At 35.7% G+C, this 20,437-nt stretch overlaps 1 protein-coding gene across 7 annotated transcripts in view; it reads right to left on the bottom strand.

The window, feature by feature from the left end:
• ATRNL1 (attractin like 1) overlaps positions 1–20,437 on the bottom strand; it is a 492,025-nt gene that overhangs the window by 237,602 nt on the left and 233,986 nt on the right. For all 7 annotated transcript variants that reach the window (XR_011740344.1, XR_011740345.1, XR_011740347.1 and 4 more), the window contains exon 25: positions 3,857–3,918. Coding sequence is in view for 3 of the 7 variants with exons in the window: in XM_071812183.1 (XP_071668284.1) it covers positions 3,857–3,918 (62 nt within the window). In the remaining 4 variants the exon portion in view is untranslated. The remainder of the gene's footprint in view (positions 1–3,856; positions 3,919–20,437) is intronic.

The following is a 20,437-nucleotide window of genomic DNA, read 5'->3' as shown; positions in this document are numbered from 1 at the left end:
CAAGAGTTAGTTTGCTCTCAATCCTGGATTTGCTTAAATCGTATATAATAAAAACTAACAAATATTCAATATTGTCAATTTTTATGCATGACAAAATATGACCTAAAGAAAAACATGAATAATGTTTCAAAAAACTAAAGATACTTCATTTCACATTATGAAATGCATAACATGTCCTGGCTACCTACTAAGCCAAAACTATATAAATGTAAGATTTGAAAAGGCTGAAAACACCGTTATCACTTACAGTTTAGAAAAAAAGTCAGGCTTTAACTTATCGAGTGTTTTACTGGGCAGGGTAACACAGGAATAGACTTTCTTTAACTGTGGGGACTGAATTTCTCCAGCATAAGAATAAAGACGATTCACATTTGCTGCCTGTGAAATTTTCTAATGAGATCTGTACTGCTTCAAAGCAGGTGGGGAAAAAAAAGTCACACACTTCTCAATTTGTGTGACGGTTAAAAGTCTTCAAGGCATGAGCTAAAAAGCACAGAGTAAAGCAACACAAATGTGACAGTTTCTGTGAGACTGTTAGGAATCTGTTACTACTCTTACATATTTCATTCCTACTCTTAGAGAAAAGGTCACTGAACCAGCTTGTTTTGGTTTGGTTTTGTGTTTCGGGTTTTTTTTTTTCACTATGAATATCATAGTGTGGAGCACTACAGTTTCTGCAATATTTTGCTTATTTTTTTCAAAAGAGCTTTTATTTCTAAACCTTACAGAAAAATAGTTTTTAAATTGTTGATCTTGATACATCCAGAAAATTCAAAAAATGCTTTATTTGTTTTTGATTCAAGAGGTAAAATGTGGATTTCATCTTTTATTCTGGAACACTCACCTTATAAAAGAACAGTTTTAAGCTATACTTTTGAATGGTTCTTAAAAATGCCTGCTATTATCAAATAAACCTATTTGCTGGTTTGGCTAGGCAGTCAGGGTGAACAGGGTTTTGCCATGTGCTCAGAAAGAAGACAAATATAATACTAGATAGGAGACATGCAAATGCATTTTTATCAAAGCAGGTTGAAACATGTTTTCTTATCAAGCATGCAAAAATTGTCTTTAAACACAATTATTTTCTCTGTCAATAAACTTAGCAAATACGACCTGGGTTATTACCGTTACCAACGTAATTTGCTACTTTTTAATATACTGCATTCCCATAAAGTAAAAAACAAGGAACATCAACCAAACAAACCAACCCTTATTAAAATAATTTTATTAGGCTAAGAACTGTTGACACTAAATTTTTAGATGAAGTCACTTTGGAGAGGACATATTGATGTTGTCTTTGGGTATAACTGACCATACTCACTGGCAGGGGGAGGAGGGGGGAAAGAGTTATTGAAACATTTTCCTATTAGAAATATTCTATAGTTTGTTTAGGTAAGTGATGGTGTCTAAACCGGAAACTTTTCATTCTAAATTTCTCGGTTTGGTTTTCCATAAAGGACACACTAAGTAGTTTTCCTACACTTATTTACAACACCTTGCAACTCCTAGTCCACTGTCAAGCAACTGGACAGGTTCTTCTTTGGATCATTTCCACAGACTGACCATTTGCCAGCTCTGATGTCAGTGAGGATGCTGCGCTCACAGCAGTTTTGAGTCAGGAGCGTCGCTGCGATGTTATGCATTATTGTTTTGGTTCCATGATAAGAAAACAATGGACTTCTAACACCTATGAAAACTCCAATGCCTCTGTGCATTGAAAAAAATAACACACAGAAAGTACTGCTTTGTGTCTTGGAAAGAGCCAATTGATCAAGCAATAGGTTAATTTTCCTAGCAGAGTTAATCAATTTGGAAACATAGTGCAATTAAACAACTTTTTTCAGGGAGTCATTTCATTCAGAACCAACTCGAGCTTCTCCTCCTCTCCTCTCCTCTCCTCTCCTCTCCTCTCCTCTCCTCTCCTCTCCTCTCCTCTCCTCTCCTCTCCTCTCCTCTCCTCTCCTCTCCTCTCCTCTCCTCTCCTCTCCTCTCCTCTCCTCTCCATCTAAGGTTCTGCCTTGCAAAGTATGAATCTACTGTGTGCTATTCTTTCACAATATGAGAGCTCCAACTCCTAGACATGCTGTCTTTGTCTACAGGCACCTTAAGACCATTTCAGTTATATAAGAATAGCATACAATCTTACATCAGAATTTTAAAATTCTTTTTGATAAACACTATTTTGCATCATAACCATCAAAACTTGGCTTAATTTACATGTGCCTTTGGAGAATGCCCCATCATTAATTTTTGTACCTTGCTTGGATTACCGCAATGCACTAACTCAGGAATTTCCTGATTTCTTCACAGATTTCTGCAACTAGGTTCCTCAGGTTGATTATTAACATTACACTGCAAATCGCTGCAAGACCCTCGTGATCCAAGTGCCAGCTGAAAGCCTTGGTAAAACACTTAAACTGGGACCAAGCCAATGCAGTGGTAGGGTAGCTGCCATCTATCCTACAACCTTTCTCTCTGTAAGAGGGATTGCATTGGCCTCGGCTCCCAGCTAGCTTATAGTTTAGGCAGAGTGAGCTGTTCTCTCATCAGGATCATGGTGATTTTGCATTTATCCAGAATAAACAATATCAGATATACCACCACACCAGAAGAGCTAACGCAATATATCTATAGAGAAGGTTTCACTATCAAACAGCCTAAAGTTTACTTTTTCTAAACCAGCATTAGGGCACAGAACAGAAACAAATTGTTTTTAGTCTGCCTCTGCTACTTTTCACAGGGTCCCGCTGATTGTACTTGGACAGAATTTGCTTTCTTTTATAGGGGTTTGCCTTCTTAAGGTTTTCAGGAGCATCATTGTTTAGATCTTGCTGGCTTCCCAAGAGAAAAAAAACAAACAGAACACGCTAAAACCCCAAAACACTATGCTGATCCTCAGGGAAACAGCATTTCATTGCTTTGTTTGTGGTGATCAAGGAGAAATAACTCTTTGCATCAGCTGCTAAACCACTCTCCACTAGCCAATATACTGGGTACAGAAGACTTCAGTGTTTGCTCATTTCTGCCCCATTTTTGGTGGCAGCAATTAACAGAAGTCAGCCTGTTCTAAGAATTCTTCAAGTAAAGTTCCTCAGAGCATGGTAATTAAAGCGGACGGAAAGGTTATACTGTGAACTTGTGAAAAAAATGCATGGTGGTACTAGAAATACAGAAAGTCTGATGAACATAGTTGTCTGTCACTGTTCACATTTTTCATACACTTCACGGTTATTGGGGAATATCTTCACAGGAAGACTTAAAAGCACCATAACTAATCTACGTATATTCGAGTTTGTGACATTTTATAAGACAGCTGAACTTTTAAGAAGTCTTTCAGTGGGGTTTTGTTTAGAACCTAGAGTAGTGTCCATTTGCAGTTAAAGCTCGTTCCTGCGCAGCTGCCACAACCAAGTCTCATGCATCACCTATTGCTTTTCACAATTAATGCATGAAAACATTATAGTGACTTTGGGTGGTTTGCTAAAGGTAACAAGCTATTGAACAGAACCATTATTTTTAAAAATTCTTCAAAAGAGTTTACAAAAAATTCACACACATAAATTATTAGTTTAAGTCAGTATAGCTGTTTTTCTCTTAATCACTATAATAAACAGTACATATCTAGCTAATCTTTATGAATTAAGTGGGAAGACTGTGTCACTGAACATACAAAAGATTCTAGCAGGTGCCTGTAGTTACAGCGCAATGGTCTGCATCTTCCACTGGTGCAAATTAGAGAAAACAGTTTAAAGTCTTGCTTGAAGGCATTTCTTAAGATAAATGAGCTGGTTAAGATATTGGTTTGATAGAAAAGAATCAACATGATTTCACTCAGAAAACAGAAAATGCAATTTACCTGAAGAAAGTGACAAAGAACTGCACCAGATCCATGATAGTATTGTGCTGGGAGAAGGCAATCTGTAAATAAAATAGAAGTAAATTACATTATTTTCAGAGTCAACAGCTCTTTTTACGCTAGTGCTTTATGGTTTCACGGATGATTAGTTTCAAGTGTAATTTCAGTCTGGAGCACATACACCTGCATTTACCATAAAGTGAGATGAGGTACTAACTCCCATGTCTTTCCCTATATCAAAATACGAACAGTGGAATATAGTCTCTCTCTTGAAGTAAAGTTATTAGCAATATCCATGTAAAACTTGATTGATACAAACAATTAAAACAATGTGCAAAATATTAAGAAATTGTATCAATAAAAATTGTATAATTGATAGCCAACTATCACCATTTTCCATTTTAATGAAAACACTGAAACTAAGTTTTAAAAATGACAGAAAACAGCTTGTCCTTAAAACTAATACATTTAAAATATTTTAATGACATCATATTAAAATAAATGCATATTTTTTTTTAAAAAAAAAAAAACCTCTTTCAAAGCAAATTACTTTGAAGACAAATTAACAAATATTCTTAGGCCCCATTCGTACAGAACATGCATTAGTTCAACTCCTTACTGAAATTTTTTCACAAAGATTTAATAATTATCTCTAAGACAGCATATACACGCAGACGCACATGCACGCTTGCATGCAACAGAGCCTACAATTATCATAATTACTTTTTGCTAATGTTAAGAACAGTGCTTAATATTTAAGTTATATCTGCAAATATCCTTAAGTCCCTGTCTTGTTCTGTTTTTCCTAGTGTATAATTATCAAACTGAAGATATACAGAATCTTCTACTTGAATTCCACAAATGTTTATCTAACTATATTCCTAGCCTGTTCAAATAACTGTTGTTGTTGCGCATTTGATATATTTGTGCATATTGTTGTGCATTTGAGATCTGATGTTGACTATTAATGACACATAATTACTCTAGTTCCCTTTAGCGGTTGATTCATGAACTTTTGAAATGATAACTCATGATACTTAAGAGATTTATTTTTTTTTTAGGGCAAAAATACAATGTAAACTTCAGTAATATAATGGTATGACTGTGCCTTGTGTCAGCTAACATAGGCCAGATTACTTAAGATCTAAGGACAGAAAAGCATGTAAACTGCATTATTGCAGGAATAGGGCGCACCACCATTCAAACACATCTATGAAATGTAATTTCTGCTTTCTCTTCAGCAATAATGCACAATTGCAAGTAATGCCAACAATTTTAAGAATTCTGGAATTGGATACAAGAAGCAGATATTTCAAATTTCTCAGCCCAAAATATCAGGTAAAATACTTGATAAATGAAGCGGAACACAATTTAGTGTACTAAACCTCTTGAGTGCTACTGTCTGTCTCCTCTCTAGAGAGGAAATCTAAATGTGCCCAGCTTCAGCTGATTGCTGTGGCTGGATCAGGACAAAAGATACCTTATGGCCTGTGAACCTGTGGAAAGACAAGTTGAAGGCCACATGGGAACAGAGCAGGAGAGAGAAAGAATTCTCTTGCTGATTACTCAAGTTCAATCAACAAATGTTTTCACATTTGGTAAATACAGACAGAAATTTGAAATTCTCAGGAACTCTAATTTAGGGTACTGTCAGGATGAACACTGTATCAAAATGAAAAGAGATTGGAGCAAGAATATGAAAAATTGAAGAGAAATTACAGAGTGGACAAAATTGTCAAAGATAATGCAAATGTAACCTTTATTTCACTACGAGAAGCTAAAACCTGAGAAAAGATCTGAAGATTTATTTAGGCCAATATAAAGTGCATCCCAAGCATAAACAATTATTTAAAGCTACCTTGTACCAAAATCAAAAAGCTTCCTATATTCGATCTGTATTTTACATGCTGGCTGGATTCCCTTCAAATAGTATTTAGTATTCAAATTAACTGCTAGCTTTTCCAGAATGTTTTTTTACAAGTACCGTGCTTCAGGTTATGAATACAAAGAGAAAAAAACATGCCTGTTTCAACGAAGTTCACCTTTCGTGACACAGTAAAAAAGCTATTAGTTGAAGGAGAATTTATATTTTGCATTACTTCAATTCTTTTATTCAAGGTGTCAGTATTCATTAACAGCGTACATTAGTCCAGCAATAACTACAGTCAGGGGAAAGTCGTGCAATCAAAAACTGCAATCTCATCATAATCATATCAGGAAAGTTTTACATCCAATATTTGTAACAAACTGTAGTGCCTTTATTTATCTTTTACAACACACTGCAAATATGAAGTATGCAGTTTTATAAGTATTTAATGATTTCATATGCCTAGTAATGATTTACATATCCCTAAGCACAAGATGGGATAGATCATTTTTGCACAAAAAACAGACACAAAAGGAATGATTTTACATTTTCCACCTTCTATTAAACAAATAATCTAATTAAGACAATTGTGATGTTCTTTTGCTAGAGTTCATGTTTACAAGCCCATGTAAGAACTTCTGTCTGTAAAAGTTACTTGTTTGTGTATGGATTATTCTTGGAAATATTCATACTTTAGAACAAAAATACAGTAAAACATGAAATTCCATCCCAGAAGCAATTTCAAACTTTAATCAAATATTGTCTTGTAATGATTACATTAGAGCTCATGGTTCAAAGATTAACTACGCTATTCTCCAAAGAACCAGTACCATGTATCTTAAACTAATTTTAACATAAAATATTAACAAAAAGAATACATAATTTAAGTAGAGCATGAAAGAGCAAGTAAATGTCGTGAATCTAAGCCTGACCCAAAGAACCATAATACAATTAAAGAGATTTATTTGCATGGGATTTTCATCTAGATATGAATGCTATTGTCTTTTTTCTTATGTCTACACAGACAAGGAAAATTCTTTCAACCTCAGATTTTTACTTTGGACTTAAAGATACTAGAGATGAATATTTCTTTTATTCATTTCTATCATGCCTAAGTAGCTCTAACTTTCACAAAAATGTCTCATAAGGCTATGAATACCACAAATAGTATTTCTATCTTCTTTTATAAATATGGCTACAGATGCAGGTATATTTCAGTAACTGTCCATGATCTATGCTTCTCTTCAAAGACAAGTTTCTAGACATAATACCAAACAGTTTTCTCATTTTTACAGGAACCACTAGAAAACTTCTCATCAGTTGAAGTTCTTTTCCGTGTTTAACTAGGGCTAACAGCTTAAAAGACTTTATGATCCAATACTGCTACAGATAAACGCAACAAAAACAGTGACAAGTTTTGCAGAAATCTACAAAATGGATGCTTATTTCACTTAAATAGTCTGTTATTGACAGCAAAGAAATAAAAATAAATCAATAAGAAAATTTAGGGTGACTCAAGTTATCATTTTCACAAGACACGCAAAACTGTACCCACCCCCCACCCCCCCCCCAAAAAAAAAAAACAAACTATTGTGAGGCCTTCAAGATATGCAACAAAATCTTTAGTCTGATTTCATAACATTATCCCATTTTATATTCTTTAGAAATTGGTTATAGTATTGGAATATCCCTTGCATGCAACCAATGCCGTTTGATTTGTAGCAGACCTAAAGTCTTGCCATTTGCTGCTGAAAACCTACTATCAGATGGTTATTAGACTATCAAGCTAAAAATGCTTTCACTAAAACAAAAACATTACAGGACTTAGAAATTCCTATCTTTGTACTGCAGTAAGGCAAAGTCTAACCTCAATATCTCATTTACAGAAAAACTTAAAAGTTGCTTAGCTTTCCTTTAGCTTTCTGTGTTTAAAACGAAAAAAAAAAAATTTGAGACACCCCCATCAGTAATGAAAGCTGTCTTATGATTAGACGATCTGTACCAAATTTTTGTGGAGTAGTTTGCAATGTTCTAATGGTGGCGAAACTCCAGCTATGAGGATGTACAAGAACAAGTTGTATGTATCAATATTTTTTTCCACAAGACAAAAGTGACTCAACTTCTTGAGCACGCAAGCTCTAATTGACGTTCAGAACAGAGGACTTCAAACTAAAATAGAATTTGGGACGATTTCTCATTTAAGTATATTAGATCATAAAATGTATCTTTATTTTGTAGTTCTTGTGTGTGGAGTATAGGGGACAGGTGAGGCAGGAAGAAGATTTTATAAGGTAGGCAAGTTGAGGTAGATAGTTTATAACCTGTGAAAAACAAAGAGAGAAACATGTGCAAAGAAACTCTAATGTGACATAAAACTGATGCTTCTGCTAAAGTCAAAGCTTTCTGTATCCTAGACTCGAGGTTCATCTTATGAAGGAGTTGTGAGGAGCAGGACCTGGAGGTAAGAACTGCAGTGACTGTTTTATGAAAAATGCTCTATAATAAACTCTGAGCAACTGCTTTCAACTCGGATGTAGCTTTGAAGTCTGATGCATCTGTATCAGACATGAGGAAGAACTTGTGCGTCTGAAAGTTTGTCTAACTTTTCCAGGTATCCAGCTGGCTTAAAAAAGGATACAACCTTCTGCCTACAAAACCCATCTTCCCATTTTAACTTTAGGAATAGTCTTATCAGAGGTGTTTTCTATCAGCTTGGGTTTTTATCCGGATGAACTAAAATATTCAAATTTAATTTCCATGTACAATCTTATAGTGCGCTACATTTGTATTCCATTAGATCAAAGTAATATCAATAGAACAAATGTAGATACATTCTGAAATCCAGAGTCATAAAAATCACAACGAATGAAAAGATTGCAAAGAAAACTGTGTTATATATATGTTATAGATCACAGTCTTTAAGAGACAGAAAGGTATGTAAAGAAAAAGCTGATGGGTGATAAATGTGCTGTGGTGATTATTCCAACAAGCATTACTGATATGTCTCTTTTCTCTGTCATGCTCAACTCTTTGAAAACAATGTCTTTTAAAAAAACAAATATAAAACCCTAAGAATGCACTTAAGATTCTTTACATCACAAGACCTAATTGGAAGACAAGGCATTGTGACTGCTGACAAATCTTTTATATCAACTGAGGATTCCAAAGTCAGATATCCAGTAGAATACACCAGAGAGCACTACATACAAGGATGCATTATAACCAGCATATAAATGTATGGTATTTCTTAATTTTTGGTTATATGTACGATGTAGGAAATATAATTTACACCTAATTATGATGGATGGAATACGACTGTTGAAATAGAAGCAACTTTTGAACACAGGATTTTTTCCAACCTTCAAAAGTTAATGCCTGCAGGACCAGATTTTTTTTCTCCACTGCTCTAGATACTCCATTTAATGTTCACCTTGAGTATCATATACAGCAAAAATACAATCCTACAGAACAATGGGTCAAGATCTGTTCCACCACAAAAATGAGACAACCTTGAAAGTCTAACTTATAGACATATTTCATAAGAAAATAGTAAGTCTGGCCACAGAATTTTCTTTTAGTTTGAAAAATACAGGTGTTTAGAAGCTGTCTCTGCAATTCTAAAGAAACCAATCTAGGAAAAAAAACCAAACAAAACAACAACAACAAACAGGAAAAAAGGAAAATTAGGCACAACAGGAGTGCATTAAATCACAGTTCCACATCTGCAGTAAGCATTAACCTAATCCATGAAATGGTTCATACATTCAAATAATGTACACACAAAGCAATTTTAAGCTATGCTCCATTTCATGACATTATCCACTAATGTAAACTTCTATCTACTCAGGCTCTCAAACAATGAACAAATACTTCTGTTAATGCAAATCTTCCACTGTTAATAAATTAAGAATGAACAAATAAGAGAAACTAAAATAAATACATGGTAAAACTTTGGTAGATGGTCTCATTATTAAATCTGGAAATATAATACAATAAGGTCAGACATAACTCAAACTAAACTGCCTGGACTGTGTGAATTATATACACTTAAACTCTGCGGAAGTATTACTTTCTTCAGTATCATCAAAATCATAATTTAATTTCATTTTGGATAAAACTATTATACATTCCCACACTAGTACTATGTACGTTTTGAAGCAGAAGAAGTGGATACTGATTGAACAAAAATAACACATTTTGTTGTCCATCCTCTTTTAAACTTTCTCATGGAACACTTTTTAACTGAGGTGACTTTGGACAACAAATATGACTTTAGACGGATGAGGAAAATATTTGCATAGATGGGCACATTTTTGTGTATAACATTTTTATCAGGAAAATGGGAAAGATCAAATGCTGTGATAATTTGAAACAGGATCTTGGAAAATTTAGATACAAAATAAATGTTCACAATTACTATTTGTTGTTGGAAATGAAGTTTAGATACATACTGTGGAGAAAAACAACTGCAGAGATCCAAGTAAAAACTATTTTAAACACACTATTATATGATCTATAATAATTGGGTTGGAAAAAAAACAAACCAAACCAACAAAAAACACACACCTATGGATATATTTAAAGTCAGGAAATACATGATTAGTGAATAATCAGCAATTACATAACAAAAGATCAGCTACTCTGATTTTTTGCTTCAACATAGCTACAATTATGTGGGGTTTTTTTAGAGATGGTAAAAAATGGTAGACTGTTCTTTCACATTTGACTTTGAATATGAAGAGTGACCCGCACAAGTGAAATGTAGATGGTAGGAAACTGTCATTTTCCCAATATAAAAATTTAACAGGCAAAGAAAAAAAACGTATTTTCCTTTGGAAAACAAAAATTCCAAGAGAGCATGGTAAGAAAAGGTCAAATTCACCAAAAACTAAACGAAATTATTCCTGTCGAATTTAGAGAATTATGAAACACTTTGACATGGAAGCTAAAAATGCCACACATTTATTCTATATAATGGCTTTCCTAGAACTTGAAAAAGAAATTTAAAAGAAAATGTATCTGAATTTTGCCATGTGGAACATGTCTAATCTAGTCAAATGTTCAAATCCTGTCAAAATAAGTCAGCTAGTTTATAATAATCAGCAGAGTTAGGAAGTCACTTCATAGATGAGTGACTGTAAAACAGATGTGGGACTCATAATGTGGAATGAATTACCCTATGGAGCTGCCATTTCTCTCTGCTAACAACACAGGGAGTCTATGATAAGTTTAGACTATAGATCTAATGCCAGATTAGAATATAAATAACGGTAGGTGAGATAAATTTCTCCCATGGTTTCTAAGTACTGATTGGGTACTTCTGCAAACTAACACAGTATCAAAACAGGAAGAATAAATATTTCTTCTTGCTGGGATGAAACGATCAGGGAAGCAATACGGAGCTAAGTGCCTGCTGGCAGAATGTGTTGATGCCAATAAGGAACTTGGTCTTGATGCTGACAAACAGTCCTACCAGATGATGAGAATTAGTGATAGCAAAACTTTCATACTGGGGCCAGTATTATTCAATATATTCCTCGATGATTTGGATGAGGGAATAGAGTGTACTATCAGCAAGTTTGCTGATGCCACCAAGCTGGGAGGAGTGGCTGACACGCCAGAAGGCTGTGCTGCCATCCAGAGACCTGGACAGGCTGGAGAGTTGAGCAGGGAAAAATGTAATGAAATATAACAAGGGCAAGTGTAGAGTACTGCATCTGGGGAGGAACAACCCCAGGTTCCAGTATAAGTTGGGGAATGACCTATTAGAGAGCAGCATAGGGGAAAGGGACCTGTGGGTCCTGGTGGACAGTAGGATGACCATGAGCCAGCACTGTGCCCTTGTGGCCAGGAAGGCCAATGGCATCCTGACGTGTATTAGAAGGGGGGTGGTTAGTAGGTCCAGAGAGGTTCTCCCGCCCCTCTGCTGGACTATTGTGTCCAGTTCTGGGCCCCTCAGTTCAAGAAGGACAGGGAACTGCTGGAGAGAGTCCAGCGCAGGGCAACAAAGATGATTAAAGGAGTGGAGCATCTCCCTTATGAGGAAAGGCTGAGGGAGCTGGGGCTCTTTAGCTTGGAGGAAACTGAGGGGTGACTTCATTAATGTTTACAGATACATAAAGGGTGAGTGTCACGAGGATGGAGCCAGGCTCTTTTCGATGACAACCAACAGTAGGACAAGGGGTAATGGGTTCAAACTGGAACACGAGAGGTTCCACTTAAATTTGAGAAGAAACTTCTTCTCAGTAAGGGTAACAGAACACTGGACTAGGCTGCCCAGGGGGGTTGTGGAGTCTCCTATTCTGTAGACATTCAAAACCCGCCTGGACACTTTTCTGTGTAACCTCATCAGGGTGTTCCTGCTCCAGCAGGGGGATTGGACTGGATGAGCTTTTGAGGTCCCTTCCAATCCCTGACATTTTGTGATTCTGTGAAGAAGAAAATATGGGGGAGGGGAACTGTTATCTAAATTACAGTTTTATTCAGTATGCAAAATATCTTCATAATTGAAAATTTGAGTATTAAAGTCAATGATAGAATGAAAGAAAACTAAAATGCAACACGGGAGAAACAACATGTTTCAAAACTAAATTTTAAAAAAGCTGAAAATTAATTGACGCAAAGACCTATAGTACCAGAAAGTCATTTTAGCCACAGATCTTTGCAGGATTGAGTTCTCCTCTAAACTGTGTGCAAAACAGCAGATTTCTAGATAACATCTTCCAAAACTCTGATTTTTAAAAGCCTGGCTAGATTAAATGTGCAGGCAGAAAAATTAAACACAGAAGTGAATGGAATGGAGTAAGGGAATTTGTCAAGCAAAGTTGAATAACTAAATTCTGCTACAGAGAAGCATTGTATGATGATATGGATTTCTTTGTCAAACTACATTAAGGAAAAGCCATTTCTGCTACTTGCTATAATTGGATTTCTATCTCTCTTCAGCTTTCTTGTTATGGCTTCTTACGATATCTTATTAAGACTTGTTAAGTTAAAGTCTCCCACTAGGAACCTTACACTTGTTATGGAGTGAGCTCTTACATGTTAGCATCATAGTCACGGAAAGCTGGACTGGAAGAAACATCTCAAGATATTGTTCAACTTGCCACTCAAAGCCAGGCTACTGTCATCACTGAATCATGTCAAAAGTGCATTTTTCCAGGTAAGTAAGTTCTGAAAACCTCAAAGGAGGGATATTCAACAGCCACTCTGGGAAACTTGTTTCAATGCAGCATTGATAACTTTTTTTCTCACGTTCTTTCTGAATTTCCCAAGGTGCAGCTTGTGACCACTTCCCATTGTTTCACCACCTGCTACTACAGAGAAAAACTTAGCCTCATCATCACTGTAACTCCTCCACAAGTAATTGTAAGCCTAATATTGAAGGCTCTTTGCCAGACTAAACAAGGCCAAGTTCCACAGCTTCAACCTAGTTTGTGTGATTCAGGCCCCTAAAAATCTTTGTAGCACTTCTGCCTGACCCACTCAGCTTCCCAATACCTTTTTTTCTGAACTGGGACACCGAAAAGGGGAGTCTCATTCCACATGCAGCCTCACCAGAGCTGAGTAAAAGGGGATAATTCGCTCTTACTGAGGCCACACACTTGGCTGTTGCCTGAACTGGAATGAGAGCGTACTGTCAGCTGATATTCCAGTTGACATTAAGTAATTCCAAGCTGGTTAGGGCTTTGCAATTCTTGTTAGACTTCATGAGGTTTCTCTTGGCCCAACTCTCAAATTTCCTAAGGTCGTCCTGAATGAAAGGTCATCTATTCTTTGACATATCAAACCCTGTTACTCTCAACATCAAGGCATCCTGGTCTTCTAATAAACCAAAAATGTTTAATATTGACATTTTTCAAAGTAAAATAGATTCTTCACCCTTTTCAGATCCTTGATGCATCACTTTTTAATCTGAGGAAGCTGGCACCAATAAGTCACACTATGGATAAAACTATGACAACTGCATGCTTGTCTTCAATTATCTTCAAAAAATTCCATGATCCTCTGATCTAAATTGCTAACCTTACAATTCATGTTTGAAGAAGCCTGTTTGCAAGTCCCTTTCCAATTCACCCCTACTGAAAAAACAATCTCCATTCTGACAATGTAATTTAGATTTTTTCCTGTCAAACGTAAATTAGCTCAAGCACGGGCTGGTGACATTGCATCTAAAGAGTGTGAGAAACTACCTGGATGCTGCACAGTAATACCTTCATTCTTATGTAGTGTAGCATGATCGATGGGCTTGCAAAACATCAGGAATCCTTGCCCATAACAGAGAATCCTATTCAAACAACGGGCAGACTACTATGGCTCTAGGATACCATAATAAGTCAAAATTGTAAGTTATATTTATTCAAAAAATAAACGTAGCAAATCTCCAACTTTATACATTGTTTATGATTCTACACAAACCAGTTGCCCACACAGATTAATTGTACTCCTCAAAGTGCTGTATATTTCCAATAAAAAATGGTTCAATAAAAATATTGCGTTAACAAAACAGTAACATGACTCTGATTTAACACAGAAAAACTGAAGTGCTGTCTCTTCGTATTAGACAGTCTAGAAGATATCCCCTCAACTCCAAAAGACCCATATGATGTTTCCATCAATGTCAGAATGGAAGTAGTGGTGCACATTTAAATCTACTGGTGCTGGCACACTACTATCGTGTTACTCTGTCAAACTGTGGCTAAGTTGATGAAGCAATTTGGATTTCTTCCAGGGTTCTTATATCCAGGAAAATGCCTAGCCACTACCACTAAGCAGCAAATTTTTAAGTCATGTTTCTGTAATTATTGACACAATGGCATGGCTATTTGAAATACATATTTTATAGAATCCACATAGAATGTTAAAAGAACAAACTCCTGGAGGATGAAGTCAGAATCCCAGCATTAGTGCTACTGTGTCAGGGTATATTTAACTTTATAAAGTTGTCTCATGAACCTGAGAACATGTCACTGAGGTGAAAGGGTCACTTCACAGCAGTTACTGTAAGGTGCAGAGCGTGGCTCAAAAACCTTTCCCACACGACGAGTTAAAACAAAAAAACACACCACCAAACTCTAAAATTCAAGAAATACAAAGTTCTAGAACACACCAGTCAGCACCACAAGGTCTGAGCTCTCCTCTAGTGAACCTCAGACAGAGCACTGCAGCACACCTAGAAAAGCCACCAAGCCGTATCTTCCTAAATTGGGCAAAATTTGGTCTGAGCAGCTAAAGCAAATATCTGCAATGCCTGACTTGCACTAAGCCACTTCACCTGCACTTGACATGTCAACCTGAAACCACCTGGTCACTGACCCTTGACTCAGGGAATCCTCCTGCAACATCATGTGCACCTACCAACATCCTGCTGTACGGTACATGCGGACCCAGATTTTTACAAGAAAAAGCTGTTGTGCTCCTTAGTTTGCACAATACACAAAAGTCCGTGTTGAATCAAATCATCTACATGTTTTGAATGGAAATGTTCGCAGACTGGGCAGAAGCAACCTGTAGGAAGTGTGTGCAAACGAAAGGGCAAACATTCTACAGAACGCAAAATGTCTCATAAAATAGCACACTTAGGTAGTCATTCCCCTGACTATTATAATGCACATCTGCTGGAAATACGATTACATTAAATCACTTACTTGCTCCTTACAGCCTACAGGAGAAAATCAACAGTTTGGGGATCAGGCTACAGACATCATAACTCTGGTAAATCTGTATATCCTGCTCTTCTGACACAAGCAAGTGGTACTGTATATTGTGGAAGGATCCACAAGCGTAAAAATGTGATACTTATTTCAACTTGTATGCAGTTCATAACCTTGTACTTGGCTCTACTAAAATGCATATTGTTCAAATGAGTTTAATTTACAAAGCTATCCAGACCATTTAGCATAACTGACCTTTTATTATTTATCAATACGTAATTTGTTTACTATTGTAGACTATTAAACAAAATAAAATTCAAAAGTAATCAGCTCAAACTGAAAAGCAAGAAGAGCTTTTCAGGGGCAGGGAGCTCCCTTAAGAGTGGTCAAAGAGCAACTGATTCTGGGATTTCATCTTTCATGACTGGATTTCAGTTCTACTACTATAAGTAGACTGGAGTGCAGAAATACTGCTACTCCGTCTAGAAACCTAATGGTACTGTAACACACCAGATGTACTTAAAGACTATCTGAGATTCAAGGTAAAATGTCTAAAGGAATTAGAAGTCAACATGTATTGAACTATTTTCTACATTTAAAGAGGCTAATAACAGTTGTTCCTACAAAATGCCACATTTAAATCTAAAACCAAAATATAATCTTACTTTTTGAAGAGTGAATTAGTTGTTTGTGTGTGTGTCAGCTCACCAAAAATTGGACCCTGATTTTATATTTAAAAAAAAACCACAACACAATCAAAACAACCAAACCACCCCCACCAAAAAAACCCACAAACATATGCAAAGAGTTATATCTACATTATAGAGTTAATCTGGCAAGCACAAACCTAGCAGCCTGGAAAACACTATATTGTTCAAATTACCAGTCTTCAGATTTCAGTCCTTCAGGCACCTAAAACCAAATCATAATTACTGATTTTAGAAGGTAGAAAATAACCATTTTTGACAGGTATTTCATATGAACTAAGGAATAAATTATTTCAGAAGTGACTCATTTTTTCCTCCTTTTTTAAAGTAACTCAGTTTTCTTTAGACACAAATTAGAAATGGGATTACTCAAAACAAGCCAAGTAAATATTAGAATTGCAATATCTGGTAAGCTTAATATCAAGTCAAGAAAACTGTTGTTTATTTCTTAAAAAAAAAAAAAAAATTAAACACTACTGTTTTTATAAACAGCATTCGGTGAGGATTTGTTAGGACACAGAAAATGCACCCCCAAAGAACACCAGAGTTCCTGAATTCTAAAGTTTATAAACATGAAAAATGCCCCATTTTCTTTCCTCCATGGAAAATATTTTTCATCTTTCCTGAAAAAAAAACAAAGCAATTACAATCTACACTGAACTGTCCGAATGACTGTAGAACCTAATGTGATAGCTATAGCATTTAAATTTCATGCCCATGTATGTGTAGAAATACATAGGCAGGAAATATGTGCTGCTAAAAAGGATAAGATTTTTTCAAAATCCGCTAAGTCTTTATCTTCTTAAATATATAGTAGGGCTGGTTTTGCCAGACAATATACTATTTAACCCACTGGTTGGTCTCCAGTCTAAAAAAAAATAATAATGAAATTTTTATAGGGCTACAAAAGCTGAATTTTTAAAATTTATGCAATGTTTTGTTCATTTTAGAAATCAAATACTTGGTTAGAAAAGGCAAAACATGCACTGAATTTTGCATAAAGATCATGTAATTCAAAATAACATATGTAAAACTCACTGGTGAGATGGCAAGAAAAGGGCAATGCATTTTCTTAAACATGAAGAGAGTAATTTCCCAAAGTTTATTGTTATAAATGTAGAGCATGCTATAAAGCTGTTGGAACTGTGGAATAAAAATTTTGTATTTGCAATAGCACTTCTCTTGATTACAGTGGATTAGCATATTTATGAGGTTACTCAGCCTCAGGTTTAAACCCACAAATCAAAGGTTTATATCAGCATGGGTAATGGATTACACAGAAGTCTACGGCCTACGATATCCCAAAGGTATCTGTCTTTCAGAAGACTTATGTATATAATAGCACTTTGTAGAAATTACATTTTCTGATCTTTTGCGTGGTGCTTGGTGATTCCTCTCTCTAATGTGTAACACAACAACAAAAAAGAAGCATTCCCATTCAGCAGAGAAATTCACTGATGCATTTTCTCATTCCCCTCCTCACCTATTGATAAGGCCACAAAAGACAGTCTTCAATTCCTTGATGTAAATAGCACTAGCACAATGAGAGCAGAAGTCATTGTGAACATATTTGATGCAATTAACCTTCTAAAAAGAGGAAGGAAACTGTATTCCAGCAGCTGTTCAGAGAACAAATACTTGAATTTTGTTAATACTACATATAGTGCTATCATAGAATAAAACTAGAATTTTAAAAAAATAGTCTCACTTTTTTCTGCAGAGGTGAATACTGACTACATTATTATTAACAGTAAATACCTACTGACTTCTTTTTGGTTTCAGAAAGACCAGGATGTCAGAGCAGAATAGTAAGACAAGAAATTGAAATGCTTGGTCCTGCCTCTCTTGAAATTTAATAACTCGCTAAATAAACAGAAATAACTAGTTGAAAGATAGGTCAGGAAGGTAGCTCATGCAGTATGTTTTTTTCAAGACAATCAGTACCCAAGTGAAACTTTTTTTACTATCATTGTTAAATGATGACAAATTAAAACACAGAAACCTCATTAAACTGTACAGTGAAAAAGTCCATCCGCTTTATTATTATTTCAGTTTGTAACTGAAGATCCACATCGAATAGCAAGAGAAACTGAAGTGCACAAGGAAGGGCCTGGGAGTCAGATGTTTGTATGTGAGAGTGAAGATAAGTGGACACATACTAATCAATATAATTTAGAATATGCAACTTAAAAAGAAATGAGGAAAAAATAAAACAGATGAAGCTTTCAGTTCTATATGTATATTCCACTGGAGGAAAAGTCTGTGGTTTTGCATGGAATGCATGATGTCCACTGATCTATACAAGGACAAGACTATTCTAACAGATCTGCTGCTGAAAGAACAGGTCACAGCAGTGTGAAAATATTAATTGATTCAAATAAAGTGGAAGTGGTTAACTGACCTAAAAAAACCCTTAGCATAATAAAAAGGAAAGTATATAACATGTAAGGTAGAAAATGAGTTTAATGTTCTTCCTTGAAAAGGTGATCAAAATCCAGAAAGTGGCAACTGAGACTTTCACAAGATAAAATGAAAATTAAATTATGAGGATTAACAGAACACATTGTGATCCAATTTTGTTATGTTAATTTTACTCTCTTTCATTTAATTTTATCCCTCATTTGAAACTGCTATTATATTGCAAGCTAAAATAGACTTGAAAAAAAAAAAAAGCAGAGATAACTGACAGCTCTAGATTTTACTTAACCTTGTAGTACATCCTGTAGAGTCAGGGTGATAAATTGTTGATATATCACATATCGTATCACTGACTGTATGCTGTCAGATTCAGGAGAGCATTTGTAAAAGATGCAGAGAAACGAGTAATGCTGGTAAGCAGGAACCTTTGATATATTTTTTTATAACCTGCAGTAATTAGGTTGGGAAGGGTGGATGAGTAAGTGGGTTTCAGGGAGATTCAGAATGATGTAAACCAAAGAGAAGAGCAGGGTCTGCTCAACTGAAACTGTTTTCCAAGAAACTAGTCTAGCAGTGCTAGCATTTTGGAAATGACACCCTGCACTACCCTGTTAGGTACTGGCAACAGTCATTTCCATGAAACAACAATCTTTGTAGCAAAAGCTCTATAACTGAAATACAGAAATGGCGGTGTAAACCATGAGAAGTATCACCTAGAACTGTGACCTGGGAGGCTACCTGTACATTTCAGAATGGGCTGTTCCCACCTTATGGACAAATGGCAAGGCACTTCATTAAACATTCACTTGAACTCCTAGGGGCCTCAGCCATTTAGAAGAAAAAAATACTCAAAGTTGTCAGCGCTGAGAGTACTTTTTATTCTCACTTTTAAAAACCTGTATTTTTGAGAAGCTCTAATTGTTTAATTAGGCATGTGCAAACAAACAGTAACCATTCAGGTGTTGAAGAGCTTAAACAAAACCAAAGAAAATAAACAGATAGTTTTTCTGAAAGAGCACTTCATGCTTTCAGAGAGCAAAGGAAAATACTTTTCAAGAGCCCTACATGATCATCACACTGGCCTGAAATCTGTTGAAACACAGGTAGTGCCTCTTCCATTCTCAAACTTCATACTGACTTAAGGCAGAAATATTGAGATATCTGATTTTAGGGGTACCTATCCACCTATCTAGATTCCTTTCAATAGGAGCAGAGAGGGTGTTTACAGAGCAGAATTTGATCCCAAAATAATGACTAACATCTTCTGAACAGAACAAGTACATGAGTCAGGGCAAAGATCATGCATGAAAAAACATATAAAGAATTCAGTTTCTGTTACACAAACATACACTTTGGAATTTCGAAATACCTCATTTGCTGTGCTGAATCTGTATGTCAGGGGACTTAGGCAATGAGTAAGAAACCTATTTGGAAGAGTAAGTCAAGTAAAGTTTGGGTATCTTCCAGCCTTCCTCTATACTTCAAAAAAATTATTTCTACTTTTAACTAGGGACATCTTTCAAAGTGCAATACAGTAGTTTGTAAGAAATCCTTTCACAAAATGTTGCTTCCTAAGAATCAAAGCTACAGAATGCAGCTCTGCCTGTCCTGCATGAGCAGCTTTGGACTCAAAGACTGATTTTAAACACACTGCACAGAAGATGAAGGGCCTTAAAAATCCAGTGCCTGCAAGATTCCTAACAAGATTACAAGAGAAATGGCCTTAAATTTACTGACTGAAGGAAAGACACCCACAGTAGTGCACACATTATCAGATACCACAAAAGCAAATGGAAGAAAATACTTCAAAAAGCATCAACTATTCACATTAATTTTAGACAGAATGTCAGGACTAAGTATCAGGTTTTCTGTAGAAACCCGGGAAACTTGGAAGTTGCTACTTGCTCCCATAGCTACTAGTTTTGACAAGGTTATT

This window comes from Patagioenas fasciata, chromosome 8, assembly GCF_037038585.1.
Source record: "Patagioenas fasciata isolate bPatFas1 chromosome 8, bPatFas1.hap1, whole genome shotgun sequence".
Lineage (NCBI taxonomy): Eukaryota > Metazoa > Chordata > Aves > Columbiformes > Columbidae > Patagioenas > Patagioenas fasciata.
The sequence above is the reverse complement of the archived record's forward strand: the minus strand, read 5'-3'. Positions and strand labels throughout refer to the sequence as shown.